This window comes from Humulus lupulus, chromosome 2 (assembly GCF_963169125.1).
Source record: "Humulus lupulus chromosome 2, drHumLupu1.1, whole genome shotgun sequence".
NCBI classification, from domain to species: domain Eukaryota; kingdom Viridiplantae; phylum Streptophyta; class Magnoliopsida; order Rosales; family Cannabaceae; genus Humulus; species Humulus lupulus.
This window is the reverse complement of record NC_084794.1, coordinates 29,977,479-29,995,760: the sequence shown is the minus strand read 5'-3', so window position 1 is coordinate 29,995,760 and position 18,282 is coordinate 29,977,479. Positions and strand designations below refer to the sequence as shown.

General features: G+C 40.1%; 1 protein-coding gene and 1 pseudogene across 2 annotated transcripts; one reads left to right on the top strand and one right to left on the bottom strand.

The window, feature by feature from the left end:
- Positions 1-223: 223 nt before the first annotated feature.
- Positions 224-2,622, top strand: LOC133814094 (uncharacterized; annotated as a pseudogene).
- Positions 2,623-4,407: 1,785 nt separating this feature from the next.
- Positions 4,408-7,085, bottom strand: LOC133817599 (protein translation factor SUI1 homolog 1). Of its 2 annotated transcripts, none has more exons than XM_062250166.1 (5): positions 6,931-7,085; positions 5,447-5,561; positions 5,133-5,338; positions 4,806-4,859; positions 4,408-4,703 (listed from the first exon to the last, which is right to left on the bottom strand). In XM_062250166.1, exons 2-5 carry the CDS (start codon positions 5,481-5,483, stop codon positions 4,659-4,661), a joined length of 342 nt encoding a protein of 113 aa, XP_062106150.1. In that variant the 5' UTR covers positions 5,484-5,561; positions 6,931-7,085; the 3' UTR covers positions 4,408-4,658. The 2 variants fall into 2 exon arrangements, with proteins under 2 accessions (XP_062106150.1, XP_062106151.1); XM_062250167.1 differs by having other exon boundaries at positions 5,447-5,553; positions 6,931-6,980.
- Positions 7,086-18,282: the final 11,197 nt, after the last annotated feature.

The following is an 18,282-nucleotide window of genomic DNA, read 5'->3' as shown; positions in this document are numbered from 1 at the left end:
TTATGGCATATTTTTTTTGTTTACATTTTTATGGGAGTTTTTTTCCCATATATTTGTAAAAAATTATTTGTATACCATATTTTATATTTTATACTTTTTTTAGTATCTATTTTTTATTATTTTGAGATTATTTTTTATAATTTTAATCTATTTGTGTTAATTTTTATCATTCATATTTGATAAAAAAAAAAATTATCAAGGTCTGATCCCAAAACAACTATCAATGAGGTATGATCCCAAAAGATTGGCAAACACTCTGCAAACTGAGAATGAAGAATCATGTACTACTTACAACATGCTAAAGGTATCTTTTTTTTTTCTTTTGATTTTATAATTGACATAGTACTTATATTTCACAATAAAATTATGGTAAAAATATGCTTTGCTAATTCAAGTATGTGTTTACAATGTTTCAGGTCTCTCGCCATCTGTTTAGGTGGACAAAAGAAATGGCATATGCAGACTATTATGAGCGGGCTCTTACAAATGGCGTGCTAAGCATTCAAAGAGGAGCAGAACCAGGAGTTATGATTTACATGCTACCACAAAGTCGTGGAGTTTCCAAGAGCACGAGCTACCATGGATGGGGAAAGCCATTTGAGTCTTTTGGTGCTGCTATGGAACAGGTAAGGCCTTGTGCTTAGTTCTACCTTGTTGAATATATATATATATATATCATATGGAATACTTTTTTAGTTTGTGGTTCCTTATGATTTATGCTCTAGTAAAGTCTTCATCTTTATCATTTTTCAGGAATTGAATCATTTTCAAAGCTAGGAGATTCTATATATTTTGAAGAGAATGGAGGAGTTTCTGGTCTTTATGTCATCCAATACATACCAAGTTCCATTAATTGGAAACTAGGACAAGTTGTGCTTAATCAGAAAGTTGATCATGTTAACTCATGGGATCCTTACCTTCGAGTGACTTTCACAATTTCTTCAGGAGAGTCAGGAAAATCATCAACATTAAACTTCCGAGTGCCAAGTTGGATGAAATTGAGTGGTGCCAAGGCAACGTTAAATGCTAAAGAAATTTCTCTACCAGCTCCAGGTTGAGTGGATTACAATTCCACATGAATCTCAAGTATTGCATTGTTTGTGAAAAACTGACAATTTAACTTTTTTTATGTCTAATAATGTAGGTAATTTTCTGTCAATCACTAAGAATTGGAGCCCTGGTGACATAGTAACACTTCAGCTACCAATTACTATAAGAACAAATCCCATTAAAGGTAGATTCATTGGGTCTCCACCTTTATAAACTCACATGTTTGCCAAGTTTTCCAGCATAACTTTATGGATATATGCTGACCAATTTTCTCTTAAAAATAATCCAGACGACCGGCCTGAGTACGCTTCAATACAGGCAATTCTTTATGGCCCTTATCTGCTTGTAGCTCATAGCAGTGGTGATTGGGACATAAAAACTAGATCAGCTTCAGCTAGCTCTTCTTCAGATTGGATAACTCCAATCCCTTCCTCTTACAATGATTATCTGGTATGTTTCTCCCAAGACCATGAAGACTCAACACTCATCTTAACAAACTCAAACAATTCAATCACCATGGAAAAGCTTGGATAGATTCTTCTCTTAAAGCCACTTTCAGACTCATCTTAACCGACTCACCTTCTTCAGACTTATCCACAACCAAGGACATGTTTGGAAAATCAGTGATGCTGGAGCCATTTGATTTTCCAGGCATGGTTGTAGTGCAGCAAGGAGAAGAGAACGACCTTACAGTGACAAATTCCTCCAATGGCAAAGATTCTTCATCACTTTTCCACATGCAATCTTCTTCTATTGTCACTCACAAAGGAAGCTTCTATGACACTGCCATCATTTAGCTGTTCATCCGAAAACCACGCTCTTAGTATGTAAGAAAGCCAAATGATTGGCCTTCATATTTGATTTTTCTGGTTTTTTTTTCCAATTCTGTTTAAGTAACCAGGTACCATGACGCATGATTCATTTAATTCATATCTGATTTTTTTTTTAGACTTAGGTGTAAGCAGTTACTTTTTATTCTCATTTCTTCTTCTTTTCTTCCATTTTTTATCTTCTTTAATCAACATTTTATCCACAATTCTGATTACCACTATCAAAACAATTTTGAATTTTTTTTGTAATAATAATCGTATGCCACTGTCCATTTTTTTTTTAATGATGTGTGGTAACTGGTTACAACTATAAAAATTAGTTTTATTATTTAAGAGGTGTTGTAGTAATTGGTTACAACTATAAAAATATTTTTTATTTTTTTAAGTAATGTACAATTATCAAAATATCAACTGAATTGTAAGCGGTTACTTAGTGAGATTTGGAAGAAAAAAAATTATATGAAAAAAATAAACTAAATTGATGGTGAAGGTAACTGGTTACAACTAGGTCTGAAAAAAAATGAAAAAAATCAGAGACAGTTGCGATGGTAACCAATTACTTAGCCAGACTTGGAAAAAAATAAGATTCAAACAAAAAATCTAAACTAATCATAATCGTAACTGGTTACAATGAGGTTTGAAAAAAAAAAAATCTAAAAAAAGAACCAATTGCTATGGTACCTGGTTACTTAGTCAGATATGAAAACAAAATTAAATCTAAACAAAAGAACCTAAATTAATGGTTATTGTAACTGGTTACACCTAGGTCTAAAAAAAACTGATATGAATAAAATGAATCAGGCATCATGGTACCTGGTTACTTAAACAGATTTAGAAAAAGAAAACCCAGAAAAATCAAAAGTTTTGTTTGCTTGTTTTTCTATTTCCTGTACTTGTATTCTGAATAAATTTTGTAAACCGATACATTTTTTGAGCAAACGTTCTAGTTCTATTTCTTTAAATAATTAATAAACACATAAATATTTATGTTAGAACTTTATTTGGTGAACGTTTGGCTACTAAACATATATCCAATTGATCTAAACATTACAGGAAAACACCTTTTGACAATTTTTTGCCTTTTCCAACCAAAAAAACTAATCAGCTAACCTAAGCTTTCATATGTTAAAAGTACCATAAAATATTCAACTACCTAGCTTCTTATACTACCTTAGTCTACACCAAATAATAGCAGTCAACTTTCCTTGAGTATATTTCTTAAATCAAATCAAATATGAAGTCAAGTACCTGGTTACTTAAACATATTTGGGGAAAAAAAACCCCAGAAAAATCAAATATAAAGTTCAAAATCAGATGTGAAAAAGAAGAAAATGAATAAAATTAGATTTGAAGAAAGAAAGAAGAAGAAGAAGAAAAAGAAGAAAGAAAGAAAGAAAGAAAGAAAGAAGAAGATGAAGAAGAAGAAGAAAAACCAGGTCGTCGTCGTCGGAGGCAGCGACGGAGGTAGCATTACCGGAAGATATCTGAGATGGACACTCAATGGGGGAGGAGAAAGAAAGAAATGAAAAGAGAGAGAAAAAAACGAGAAGAGAGAAAGAACGTGAGGGAGAGAAGAGAATTAAGTTTATGGTAATTTATTTACCATATTTTAAACTTTTTTTTTCTAAAACTTACCATATTTTATATAATTATTTTTTTCCCCATAAATTTAAAAACTATATATATATTTTTCCCATATTTATGTAAACTTCTCCAAAATAAATTTATTTGACTTTTCTTTTCTTTTCTTTCTTTTTTTTAACAAAAAAATTATTCCTTTAAAAGATTAGTTAAATAAATATAATTTTTTTTAATGTTCCAAATGCGTACGCATGCAAAAGTTATTAATGTGTCTCACTTGTATTCTTCAGTATCTAGTTTGTAGTACTCATTTGTATTTGTACAACTCCAACATATATATCTAGGTTTATGATAGAATTTTATAAGATGAAATTACTCATGTGACAAGCTTTGTTCCTCGATGATTCTCATGCTATAATAAATAGCTTTTATTGGAGATAAGGGTCAGTGTGACTGTGTAGGATGTGGTGGAAGTGGTCAATCAGAACAGTTTAATTGATGAATTGCATTCGATTGTTCCATTTCTTTTCTTCGAATAAAAGGAAATGCGACTAAGGAATAATTATACGATTACACTTCACGGCCCTTTTCCGACCTAGTACTCGTTTTTTGCAATCTACTTCGGTTTTGTTTGACTGTTCCATCATTGGATTTTGTACCACTTTTAGCATGTTATGCCTACCAATCAATATTTACTAATGAATTTTCAGAGCAAAAATATCCGCCAATGAGTAAGGAAGCAACTTTCAGTGTTAAGAAATTAATCCTATGGCCAGCGCTCAGAGGTTCAAAGACCAAAATAAATAAATAGATCTTCAGGTTCCAGTATCCATATTGGGAACTAGAGGAAGACAATAAAATAATATTAGAAAAAGAAATAGAAAAAAAAAAAGCTGCCATGTTCAAAATAAGGAGCAGCCAACTAAAATATAAATCACTATACAGATCAATCAAATAGCTATGAATAAATAATGTATTGAAAACGGGTACATATTATTCTGAATGAAAGTCTTGGAGTAATACATAACCCTTCCACATAAAGCAGAAGATCTAACAATCACAATCTCTTGTTTTCAGATAACCTTTTATGACAAGATTAACAGATTATAATTGATGCAGTAACACTATATACTACTGGCTACTACTGTGTCTTCAGGTGGTGTAAGACTACAAGTAGCAACTTGGTATTGCTGTTACTTAAAAACCATGAATCTTGATACGGTCCTTCTTCACAATGCCAGCCTGTTAAGAAAAAAAAAGAAAAGATTAGACAAACCGTACGCAGAGGTACATATAGATATAGAAAAATCTTAATCTAAAGACATGCACTTTTATTATCATTACCTGCACAAGGAAGGTAGAAACATTCTTTCTCTGGTCGCCCTGAAGCTGAATGACCTGTGAACCAATGCAACAAGCCAATTCAGGGGTTCATTTTCAAGACTAAAATATCAAAACAAAGTACAAAGTTTCACATGCGACAGTAACACTAGCAAATGATCTATGTAAAAATAGCTTCTGTTGTACTTAGGTTCTAGGATAACCCAAAACAAAACTTTGTTTCCTATTGGATTTCATCTTACTTTAAATTTCAAAATTGAAGCAAAACCTGTAAAATGAACAGGGACGAACTATAATGATGTATACAGTTTGCTGGTGTTAGAAACAAACCTGGCCTAACTCCGGGTCCTGGACAACAGTACCATTACAGCAGAACTCTTTCTTAAGGTCCTTAAGTATCTTGTTATAGCTATAGTCCTTCTTCAAACCTTGCACAGTTGTCAGACTCTTCCGACCATTACGCTGCTGGACACGCACATGAACGTACTCTTTTGACCCAGCACCCGAGTCATCAGCACTTGCATCAGCAAAGGGGTCTGCCCAACCAAAGACAAAATGAGAAATTTTAGATTTCCTCTGGAGACAAATACATATAATCAACATATCATAAAGAAGAAAAAAAGCTACGAAGAAGCAGAACCTACCAAATGCAGATGGAACCTGGTGGTCTAATTCAGACATGAAAGTTGACTGTTGAACGTAGAAGAGCAAGTAACCAACAAAATTGCTTTGGTATTCAAGCAAATGAAATCTGCTCAACTATAAGGATGACAAAGCTAATAAGTGAAAAATACAGCCACAAATGATGATACGCTAAAAAGTTAACTTACAGTCGTTAAACTTTATGACTTGCTAAACGACATATCTTAAAATTAATTAAAGAAAACCTTCCTTGATACATTTCAGGTACGCACATACAACCAACAATTATGGAAGTTTTTAATAACAATTTTTACACATAGATTTCACCATCCTTGAGTCAACAAAACTCACTTTTCTAAGCTCTTCTTCACATTATATTACATGTATGATATATATCTAAAAATTAATGAACCCTTTTTTTATGAAACATTTTAGATATGCACATAAAGCCGACAAATATGAGAGATATCAACAATAAATTTTGCACAAATTTCATCATCTTATAGCCAGCTAAACTCACTTTTCTAAAGTCTTCAAATCATTTTATATGCATGACTGCCAAACTACATATACGTATCTAAAAACTGATAAGAACCCCTTTTCCATGCATCTATATATTTCAGATATGCACATAAGAAACCAACAAGTACAGGAGCTGTCAATATCAAATTTTACCCATCAATTTCATTATCCTCCAGCAAACTAACGTTTCTTAGTATTCTTTTTTAAAAAAGGCAAACGACTTACTTAATAAACAGCCTACACGATACAGGAAACATCCACTCTTCAAATCCCTCACTTTATTCAATAAGATCAAAGAAATATATACATACATATATATATATATGATCTAATAAATTCTAAGCAATTTATTTTTTAAATATATGTTTTCGCATTCAAAACAAAACCTTTCAGAAATCAGTAAACCCTACATGGGAATCGAACACCAGACCCTTGTGGGAAGCAAACTATACGCCTAGCTATTCCACTTACGAAGAGTGGAATCTTTTAGGCTCTAATAAATCAGATAAATAAATACAAATAAATACTTCAATAATTAATAATTTAGTATTTGGTTCTTTGAGCCACACTTCTCTTGTAGATCATTCAAGGTTAAACCATTGAAAACCTAGTTTTAGTTTCCTTAAAAAAAAAAGCAATATGTTCACCATCTCGCTTATGTTCCCCAAATTTTCAGAAAATATTTATTTGTATTCAAGAAATATATTTTCTTTACCAAAAAAACTGTAAATTTAGATTAAATTGTTTTTCTAAACCTTTCTGTAATCCAATATTTCGATTCAAAATGTCCTAACCGATTCAAAATCCAAAAAATACAACCACCGCCAACGATAAAACGCAAAATATGATATCCAAAACTCAGATTACAAACATAAAAATCAAACTGATTAAAGAAACAACCAATACTGAATATCAGAAGCCGATCTCATGACAAAAGAAGATAAAAAAAAAAGAATAACAATACCTAATATGATGCTGATGATAGACAATCTAAGCGAGCTAGCGAGCGAGCGAGCGAGAGAGAATAAAATAGAAGAAAGATTGGGGGAGATTTATATATAACCTACAAAAAAATATCCCAACCACACAAAGACACCTATTTTTCAAATCTAATTAATTTGTTAATCTTTTCTTTTCTATTATTTTACTCTTTTATTTTTTTAATTTATTCATTTATTAATTATATATTTCTACGTACCGACTCTGTCCGTCCTTTTTTTCGAAGGATACCGTCTGCCTATTTTAAAAATAAATAAATAAATTTTGTCAAAAAAATAAATTAATTAATTAAAAAAGGAAAATCTACACCGTATACTGTTTTTATTAAATTATTTGCAATACAAAAATATTTACAATTATATGGTTTTTATTACGGGCAATTATTTAGTCTCACTTGTTTTGGAGGTTTTGGAGCGACTAAATCCATCATAGATTTTTAACCATTAGATTTAACTATAAAATTTGTCAACCATCAGATCAATTTATTTTATAAAAATTTGTTAAAATACCACACTACCCTTAAAAACCTGTAACTGGTTAGAATTTTTTTTCGGTGAGGTCTATTACTTTTTATCAATCAATTGCTTAAAAAAAAAAAAAAGCAATCCTTCGTCTATCTTCTTCCCTCACGTCCATCATCTGTGCATGCATTTCCTTCTCATTTCAAAAGACCATATTTGTCTTCCCATCTCAATCTTTGTCGGCATGGCTGCTGTAACCTCAAGAATGCAACTCTAACTCAGTGGACCTAGTCGATTTTCTACTCCACCCAACTACCAAGTCGACTCTAACTCTGAATATCCATTTCCTATTATATCTATTATTTGTTTGTGTATTTTTGGTTGGGCATTAGATATATGTTGATTTTTCTTTTGAATATACTCCATGAATCAGTCATTTCTACTGGTTGTAAAATATCTCCATCTCTTTCATTCTCCTGGGTTGGCGGCGACAAGGCGTAGAGCACAAGCACGAGGCTAGAAACAGTGGCTCAACTTCTCCATTACGGTGGGTCGAGTTCTTCACTAACGGTGGCTAACATAGCTCTTCGCACGTGATGGTGGCCTTGGGTTAGTTCAAAATAAGGTTTTGTGTGCATTTTTATAATTTGTTTTTATGAACGATGTTTAAATTTTTCGATATGTTGTTGAAAATGATATATGTATATATATATATGCATATATATTTATGATTGATGGGGGGAGAGTTATGATTGTTGGGGAATAAATAAAACATCTCTAGGAAAAAACTTTAAAAAATCTTATAAAACAACTACAAAATATATATAAGTTTTACTTACGTGGTTATTGTTGCGTCTCACTTAACATAACATATAAATCACTTGGCGTAAGCACAATGCTTACGTTACCAAAATCGTAAATATCTCTCAAATTCAAATTAAGTTTACGATCAAGTCATCAACTGTACATATTTTTTTGGATATACTCCATGAATCAGTCATTTCTACTGGTTGTAAAATATCTCCATCTCTTTCATTCTCCTGGGTTAGCGGCGACAAGGCATAGAGCACAAGCACGAGGCTAGAAACGGTGGCTCAACTTCTCCATTACGGTGGGTCGAGTCTTCACTAGCGGTGGCTAACAGAGCTCTTCGCACGTAATGGTGGCCTTGGGTTAGTTCAAAATAAGGTTTTGTGTGCATTTTTATAATTTGTTTTTATGAATGATGTTTAAATTTTTCGATAGGTTGTTGAAAATGATATATGTATATATATAGGCGAATTCTTCAATCCCTCACAGGACTCAGTCCTTCAGTGTGGGGTCCAATTTTTTGCCAATTGTCCAAATTTTATAGGAGTAAGTCTTTTTTCACACTTGCTTTTGACTTGCAATGACTGGTTGTGTGAACCGGTTGGAAAGTTGCTGGTGATGTGGGTATAAAAAGTAGGGGCGAAAAAGTAATTCCTAGTCCAAAAATATGTACAGTTGAGGACTTGATCGTAAACTTAATATAAATTTGAGAGATATTTACGATTTTGGTAACGTAAGCATTGTGCTTCCGCCAAGTGATTTATATGTTATGTTGAGTGAGACGCAACAATAACCACGTAAGTAAAACTTATATATATTTTGTAGTTGTTTTATAAGATTTTTTAAACTTTTTTCCCTGGAGAAGTTTCATTTATTCAATATTGGGATGAATGAATCACTAACTCAATTAGGTATGGAAAAATATTATTTAGATGGTTGATTAATTAGGAGAGTCAGTACTTGCTTGCTTGCTTGCTTGATTGTTGGGGGAATAAATGAAACATCTTGATGGACTGTAGGTCAGACTTAAGGAGAGTGTTCTAGATGTTGGATGCATTGTATCTCCTCTCCCATTCGTTCCGCTCGGTGGCCAGCCTGACGTTGTCATGCACAATTCGGTTAATGTATTGCATTTGATCAAGATGATTGTCATCAAACGATGGGAAGTTAACAATGTTATTCAATGGGAAAGGTGTGGAGTCCATTTTAGAGAGAAAAAGAGGATAGACAAGTATACATGTAGGGTGGTGGAGATTTAATTGAGGTCAACACGATCCCTACACACATATATATACATATAGAAAACACAAGCATGGAGGAGTGAATCAAGTAAGTGTAAGGTGAGGTCTTCCTGTAAATGGTGGAGTTGTTAATGCACTGTCACTTATCAAAAATAGGGTTGTACATCAGTCAAAATTACATAAAGTATGCTATTATTATAAACATAAGGAAGCAGTCACGTATTACGTGAGAAGAATTAGAATTTGCGTTTTAGCACGTCATGGTCACGTGAGTTGTGAGTGGTATTACGTGGGAGGACCTTTGAGAGCACAGTACCTGAGAAAAATAAGAATGGAGACGGAATTGACTTCCATTTTGACGTTTTTTTTCATGTATTTTGACTTCCATTTTGACGGAATTGCTATTATAATTTCTCTCAAACAAAAATTCAAACATGAGGTGGTCACCATTATATATGATTGGGCACTAAATACTCGAGTGCACCATTACAAAAAAGATGAAGCCAAACAAAATTTGTTGCCTAAATAGCTAAATGGGAGGGAATTTTCCTTCCAAACAGTTATTGTTTGGGTTTGGAGGGACTTTTCCTTTTGAAAGGAGAAAAATGGCCTAAACAGGCGAAAACACGAAAAAAACAAAAAAAGGTGACCGGTTACTAAGGGGTGACTAAGGGCATAACAGTACTTTGACACCCAATAAACTCAGCAACTAAATCTGACCATCTATTTTCTAAAACAATAAATCCAAATGCTCAAAATCAATACAGGACTAAGTCCTTCAAAACAAACCGAGGGATGGAAGAATTCCCCATGTATATATATATGCATATATATATATGATTGATGGGGGGAGAGTTAGGATTGTTGGGGAATAAATAAAACATCTCCAGGAAAAAACTTTAAAAAATCTTATAAAAAAACTACAAAATATATATCAGTTTTACTTACGTGGTTATTGTTGCGTCTCACTCAACATAACATATAAATCACTTGGCAGAAGCACAATGCTTACTGTTGACGCGGTTCTTCGCCAACAGGTAATTAAGAAAAGAAGAGAAAGGGATTAGTGCTGAAAGTAGAACCGTCACAGATATGAAATCTTAGAGGATGAACTTGGTGACTCAAGACACGTTTTTAAGTGGTTCAAAGGTTAAAATCCTTCTACTCCACTAGTCAATATTATTGATATATTCTGATTATTTGGTTACAAAGTATATCTCTCCAGAGACTATTTGTTCCAACCCTTATCAACTCCCAGGGTCTCCATATTTATAGGAGAAGGCACCTGGAAGTTGGTAAGGAGGTCATCCCGTGACCTTCTTATTTGTCATATCAACTCTGTGACATTCATGATTAATTCCTAAACCTGACACATAAGTATGGTCAAATCGATAGGTAAGGAGATAATGGGCCGCACGGTCCAACCCAGTCGTGGGTGTCTGAATACGCACGTTCTTGCTGCGTGTTCGAGAAGTCAGGGAGATATCGGACACGTGATGTCAGATATAGGCACGTTTATCTTGCGTGTGCTGACTTTACAAAGGGTCAAAGACCCATGAGCAGCTCGTTACCACGAGCTTCTCCCTTGACCCGACCTTCGGCCTTCAGACTCCTTTCCCCAGTCTTGGGCAACCTTGGCGAGTCCTTGAGGATACCTCGAGCTAATAGAGTACGACCTTGAAAACAGGAACTTCGGCCCGAGGAAATTTACGGACTAACCATGATTAGTCCGAGGCTCGACCTGCTAATCAGCCCGTGGGAAAACCAGGGCGTACATCTGCCCCCCAAGCTCCTGCTTGTGGTATATGACGTCATATATAGAAGACCACATTAGGGGCTTTTAGACTTCCCCACAACCCTTCACATTCCACTTTTTGGGCAGGCGTCTGATACGTGGAACGTCGTGGGTGGTGACTGTACGTTTTACGAGAACCGCATTTAATGGCCTAGTCTATGCCCAGCTGTCATTCCGCATTTCGAGTGGAAGGTCTCGGATCCCTCACTAGGGTCATCCAAGAGCCTTCTACATGTGATTCCTCACGTATATAAAAAGGGGGTGGCCACCCTACGCACGGGCCACCCCTTCATTCAAAATTTCCCAAATCTCTTTTCTTCTTCCCTCTCTAACTTTCAGAAGAACGAAACCCTCGACTCTGTTGCTGCCATTTTCATCGTTCAAGAAGCTTAGGCGCACGAGTTTCTCCGAAGCTTTCGAAGCTAGTACACCGATGAAGCTCCTACCAGCGCAACACTCTCGTCTACCTTCCAGCCATACACTATAAGTTTTCTGACCCTGCTTACTTTGAAAACATGCTACTGTAGCTTAGGTAAAAAAAATTTACTGTAGCCGCATGCAAGGGTTTTCTGGGTTGCGCGGATATGGAGGGTGACAGCCCTTTTTAGGTTAGGACATACTTGTTGTAGGAAATCGCCTTAGAGCATGGGTTTCAGGATGCTTTTTCTGGAACAATTTCTGGGTAGGAGTTTTGGGAATTTTGGTGCAAAACCGGGTAGCTTAGGGAACACGCCTCATGGGCGGTTTTGCAATTCCTGCCTACTAAAACTTTCCTCCCAAGGAAAATTTTACTCTGAACCCCCTGACATGCGAATTCTAAGTAATCTGGGATCTGTTGGGAGTACACGCGCGTGTTCACTGAGCCGTGTGGTTCCATCTTCCACGAGCTGGGCTTACCTCAGCTCGTGCAAATAATAATTATTCTTCCTCCTGCTTGGGTCGCCTTTTCTAAAATGTTTTCTTGTGTTCACTAGGCAACCAGATGGCTCCAAAAAAGAACCTCCCTCAGAAGAACGTTGGAAGCTTGGCCTCCCGGCAGGAGAAAGGAAAGGCGGTGATGCCCAGCTCGCCGATCCCCCACTTTGGGCCGGCCGTGGAGAAGGAGGTCGAGGTGGCCCCCGACGCATTTTTTGAGGCGGAGAGAATCGTCTCAAAGATAACCGATCAGGCGAAGATCAACAAACTCTTCCTTGCCCACAACATTCCACTGGGGAAAGCCTCCGTTATTGCCCGGCCTGCTGCGGAGGGCGAGCGGAGCTGCACGCCGCTCGACGAATCGTTCGCGGCCTGGAGCGGTGAACACTTCAAGGCAGGGGCCTTCTTTCCCCTGGATCAGTATTTCGTTGATTTCCTGAACTATGTGGGGTTGGCCCCATTTCAGCTCCCCCCCAACTCCTATCGCCTGCTGGAAGGGTTGAGGTACTTATTCAAGAAGCAGGAGTGGGAGGTCCCTACTCCTGCGGATATTTTATACTTCTTTTGCTTAAAAGCCAGTCCGGACCAACGGGGGCGTGGCGACGGGTTCTACTATTTAACCCATTTTCCTAACACAGCGGCGGTCATCGAGCTGCCAAGCCATCCAAATGACTTAAAGGACCAGTTCTTCATGTCAACTGGGTTCCGGAACTGCGAGCACCACTACTTCAACCGTCCTCGTAAGTGAACTCTGATCTTAGCTTGCCTTTTAAGTGTTATTTTATTTTAGCTCCTCCCGTATTCCATTCTGATTCCAGCTAATCTTGCAGCCATCTACGCGAGGACCGAAAAGTCTGCGACCCTCGGGGGTCAATATGAAACACTGGCGGGCTTGCCCCCCAGTGAAAAGGACTATCGCGTGCTCGTGACGGACGAGACGATGGTGTTCTGCAAACTGATTTTCCCAAATCAGACTCTGAACTTGAAGAGGCCCCGGGGGCCGCCCCCAGCCCGCGCCAATAGACCTATCACCATGGAGGAGGTTGCGGAAGAGGAGGATGAGGAGGACGAGGCGGCTGAAGTTCCGCTCGTGAGGAATAGGAAGAGGACCTTGGAGGTCGCCCAGAGGATGGACGAGGAGAGGATCCAATCCGGAGCAGCCGCGGGTCCTTCCGGTCAAGGTAACCCTCATTTGCTTAAGAATGTAGATAGGGCCACTGCGGACCCCCCGCTGGTTAGGTTCAATCCTAGGCAGATCGTCCATCGTCACCGAAGGAACTTGGACCTGAACACACTCCTGCTCCATTGTGTTGACCGGCTCGTGCTGGATCACCAAGATAGCCGGCCTAGGGGTACCATAGTAGTAGATAATACCCTAGCTTTTAGGTCGGTCATTTTTTAGGAGTATGGGACCAATTTACGCACATGGCCATCACTCCAGAGAGGTATCTATGCTCCGGGGCTTAGGCAGAATGTAGAAGAGTCTAGCCCCGAGTCAGAACCGGACCCAGAACTTGCGCCTGTTCGGGAAATAATCGTCTTAGGTTCTTCCGGCTCGGGGGGTAGGGCTCCCTTAGTATTCGCATACTTTTTTCCTTTACCCTCTTTCTTTTATTTCTGCCTGATTGCTAACTTGTAATAGCCATGTTTTTTGTTTTTGGCAGAAGAGATGTCTCAGCCCGAGGACAGCTTGCGGGGCATAGACTTCGGGGGGAATCCCCCAGCAGGGCCAAGATTGAAAAGGCTCCGAGGGTCCAAGAGCACGGCTGGGGGCTCCACTAAATCTCCGGCAAAGGAGAAGGAAAAAACCCCATCATCCCAGGTCGAGGGGGCAATTCTTCCTGCTGCTCGAGCAGGACACATGCCCCCGCCGCCCCAGCGATCTCCATCAGCCACCCAGGACGTGGGAATGGAGGTCGGGACTCCGGCTGTAGTGGCCCCTGGCGTACGCATCCCGGTCGATCCCCAGGATCTGGAGAAGATCCCAGAAGCCTTTCCGGGGGACGGTGTACGAGTCGGCGAGCTACGCCGTCAACCACTTCTACAAGTTCAAAGAGAAGGAGCTCCGGGCCATTGAGACAATGAGCCCGGTCCACGTAATAGAGTCTTCGATGGACATGACCCTAACGGTAAGCTGCCCCATTCTTTTAAGGCTTTACCCCTCACACATCGCCTTATTTTTCTACTTAGCCAATTTATCTTTCATTTCTCGCAGGGCATCGCTGCCGCACATCGAGGCATCACCAGGACCAGGGCTCAGCTCGAGGAGATGAGGACTGAGCACCAGGCCGCTCTTCAGGAGGCTCAGGCGGCGAAAGATGCGCTGGCGACCTCGAAGGTCGAGTTAGAGAGGACCCACTCGAAGGTCCAAGAGCTTGAGGCATCCATTGCCACCTCGCGAACAGACCTCGAGGCAGCGAAGACCGAGGCTCAGGCCGCTCTTGAAGCCGAACGGACCACCTCGGAACAGTCCATGTAGGAACTGTTCTATCGTTGCTGGGCCCACAACCCGGAGGTTGACTTCTCTTTCATGCTGCCGAGTCTCTGGGCGCGCTTGTTGGCGAAGTTCCAAGCCCACCTTGACAAAGAGATGCCGCTCTCAGAGACTGGAGAAGCCTCTGGCGCGACGGAGCAGGGTGAGACCGCGACCTCCAAGGGGCCGACTGACGGGGCTTAGGGCGCTTTTTCTTCTCTTTTTTATTTTGAAGTATTTTGTGTAATCCTTAGCACGAGGTATTTTTATTTCGAGACAATTTGTCTTGCAATTTTAACTCATGTATTTCTTCATGCTCTTGGCTACAATACACATATATTATTTTTGATAAACTTAGTTAACTTCTAAGTTTTATGACCCGGTTAAAAACAGGAGCTTATTTTGAAAACTTAGTTCGTGTCAACTTTTATCCATATCTCGAGCTTCTTTAAGAAGAACCACGATCAATAAATTTAAGTTAACTTCTAAGTTTTATGACCTGGTTAAAACCAGGAGCTTATTTTGAAAACTTAGTTCGTGTCAACTTTTATCCATATCTCGAGCTTCTTTAAGAAGAACCACGATCAATAAATTTAAGTTAACTTCTAAGTTTTATGACCCGGTTAAAACCAGGATAGGACTTAGTTGGCGTTAACCCTTATCCGTGTCTCGAGCTCTTTAGGAAGAGCAATGATCCATAGATAAAAATCAACATCTAAGTCGTTAAGGAGACCTGGTTATATCCAGGTACCATATGCCCCCCCAAGTAACTGGGAAAGGGTCTTTCGTGGTTACTTTAAGATTACACTTGCAAATAAAAGGAAAAACTTGATTTTTTATTAATACATAAAAAGTGGCCTTCCAGGCCTTACAAGTGGATCATTGATAATATTTATTTAAGTGGATGGCGTTCCAAGTTCGCGGGACTGCCCCTCCATCAAGTCGAGCTAACTTATAAGTTCCTTCCTTGATGACCTCAATGACCTGGTATGGTCCTTCCCAGTTCGGTCCCAAGACTCCATCTTTGGGATCTTTCTCGGCAAGGAAAACTCTCCTTAGGACCAAATCGCCAAAGCTAAAGGTACGTTTTCTAACTTTAGAGTTGAAATAGCGAGTGATCTTCTGCTGATAATGGGCGAGCTGGAGTTGCGAATCCTCTCGCCTTTCATCAACGAGGTCTAGGGAATGGCATAGGAGCTCGTGGTTCCGATCTTGGTCGTAGGACTGAACTCTATGCGACAGAACCTTAACTTCCACGGGGAGGACTGCTTCACTCCCGAAGGTTAGGGAGAAAGGAGTATGACCCGTAGGAGTCCGATGCGAGGTCCGGTATGCCCAAAGGACCTGGGGGAGCTGCTCTGGCCAGACTCCCTTTGCCTCATCTAATCTTTTCTTGAGGCTCGCCTTTAGAGTCTTGTTGACAGCCTCGACCTAGCCGTTTTCCTGAGGGTAGGCCACAAAGGAGAAGCTTTTCACAATTCCGTGTCTTTCACAGAATTCGGTGAATAGGTCGCTGTCGAACTGAGTGCCGTTGTCGGAGATAATTTTCTTCGGCAGGCGGAATCGACAGATGATGCTTTTAACCACAAAGTCGAGTACCTTCTTCGATGTTATTGTTGCCAACGGCTCTGCCTCGGCCACTTAGTAAAGTAGTTGATGGCCACCACGGCGTAGCGGACCCCGCCCTTTCCGGTAGGCAGGGCGCCTACTAACTCTATCCCCCAAACGAAGAATGGCCAAGGGGCCGAGATCATTTTCAATTCGACTGGAGGAGCTCGGGCAACCACAGCGAATCGCTGGCACTTGTCGCACTTTTTCACATATGAAATCGAGTCTTTGGACAGAGTTGGCCAGTAATAACCTTGCCTGAGAACCTTTAAGGCCAGGCTTTGCCCCCCAGCATGGTCTCCGCAGAATCCTTCGTGAATTTCCTGCAGGATGGCCTGTGCCTCACCTGGATGAACGCACCGGAGGAGAGGCAGGGAATGCCCACGTCGGTACAACACACCATCGACCACCGTATACCTCGGAGCTTGATACAAGATTCGTTGCGCATCGTTACGTCCCTCGGGCAACTTGCCCTCTGTGAGATACTCAATGATGGGAGTCATCCAGGTCGGCCTAGCGCCAATCATCTCGACCTCTGCTCGATCTCCTTCTATACTTGGTTCTTTCAAGAATTCTATTGGCACCAACCCCAGGGTTTCTGTCTCTCCCAAGGTGGCGAGTTTGGCGAGAGCATCTGCGTTGGCGTTCTGTTCTCGAGGTATCTGCTCGATCAATCCTCACTCGAATGCAGACAGCTCGGATTTTACCTTTGCCAAATAGGCGGCCATCTTTGGTCCCCGCGCCTGATATTCGCCCAGAACCTGGTTTACCACGAGCTGGGAGTCACTGAAGCACTGGACGGAGCTCGCCTTTAACTCCTTGGCTATTCTCAGCCCAGCTAACAAAGCTTCGTACTCTGCCTCGTTGTTAGACGCCTTGAACCCGAACCTTAGCACCGAGTGGAATCTATGTCCCTCGGGGGATATTAGAATGATTCCGGCCCCAGAGTCGCCCTCGTTAGATGAACCATCAACGAAGATCTTCCACGACGAATGCGGCGAGGCGACTTGAAGTAGGCCTTCTGATGGATCCTCCTGGAATCCCGTGCACTCCGCCACGAAGTCAGCCAATGCCTAACTTTTTATGGCAGTTCGTGGAGTATAGAAAATCTCGAACTGACTGAGTTCGACCACCCACTTTAACAAACGTCCCGATGCTTCAGGCTTTTGCAAAACCTGCCTTAGAGGCTGATCAGTCATGACGTGTACCGAGTGGGATTGGGAATACGGTCTGAGCTTTCGCGAGGCTGTGATTAGGCAAAACACCAATTTTTCCATCAGTGGGTACCGTGATTCTGATCCGAGGAGTCTCTTGCTGATGTAGTAGACTGGCTTTTGAACTTGGTCCTCTTCTCGTACCAGCACGACGCTAGCTGCATCCTCAATGACTGCCATGTAGAGGAAAAGAGGCTCTCCTGCCCTGGGCTTGGACAGCACGGGCGGTTCAGCCAGATGCGTCTTCAGATCAAGGAATGCGCTTTCGCACTCTATTGTCCACTCAAACTTCTTGTTTCCCCGGAGCAGGTTGTAGAAGGGCAAATACTTGTCGGTCGACTTGGAAATGAACCGGTTGAGTGCTGCCACTCTTCCTGTGAGGCCTTGGACGTCTTTCCGCGACCTGGGGGAAGGAAGCTCGAGCAGTGACCTGATTTTGTCGGGGTTCGCCTCAATTCCTCGGGTATTGACTATGAACCCCAGGAATTTCCCCGATGCGACACCGAACGTGCACTTCTGAGGATTAAGCCTCATGCCGTATTCCCGTAGTATTTTAAAACATTCTTCCAGGTCGGAAACATGGTTGTCGGCAGTCTTTGACTTGACGAGCATGTCATCAACATACACTTCCATGTTCTTTCCGATCTGGTCCGCAAACATTCTATTTACTAGCCTCTGGTAAGTAGCTCTGGCATTCTTCAGGCCAAAAGGCATGACCTTATAGCAATAGACATTTGTTGGGGTCATGAAGCTGGTATGTTCCTGGTCTGCCGGATTCATCGCGATCTGATTGTAGCCTG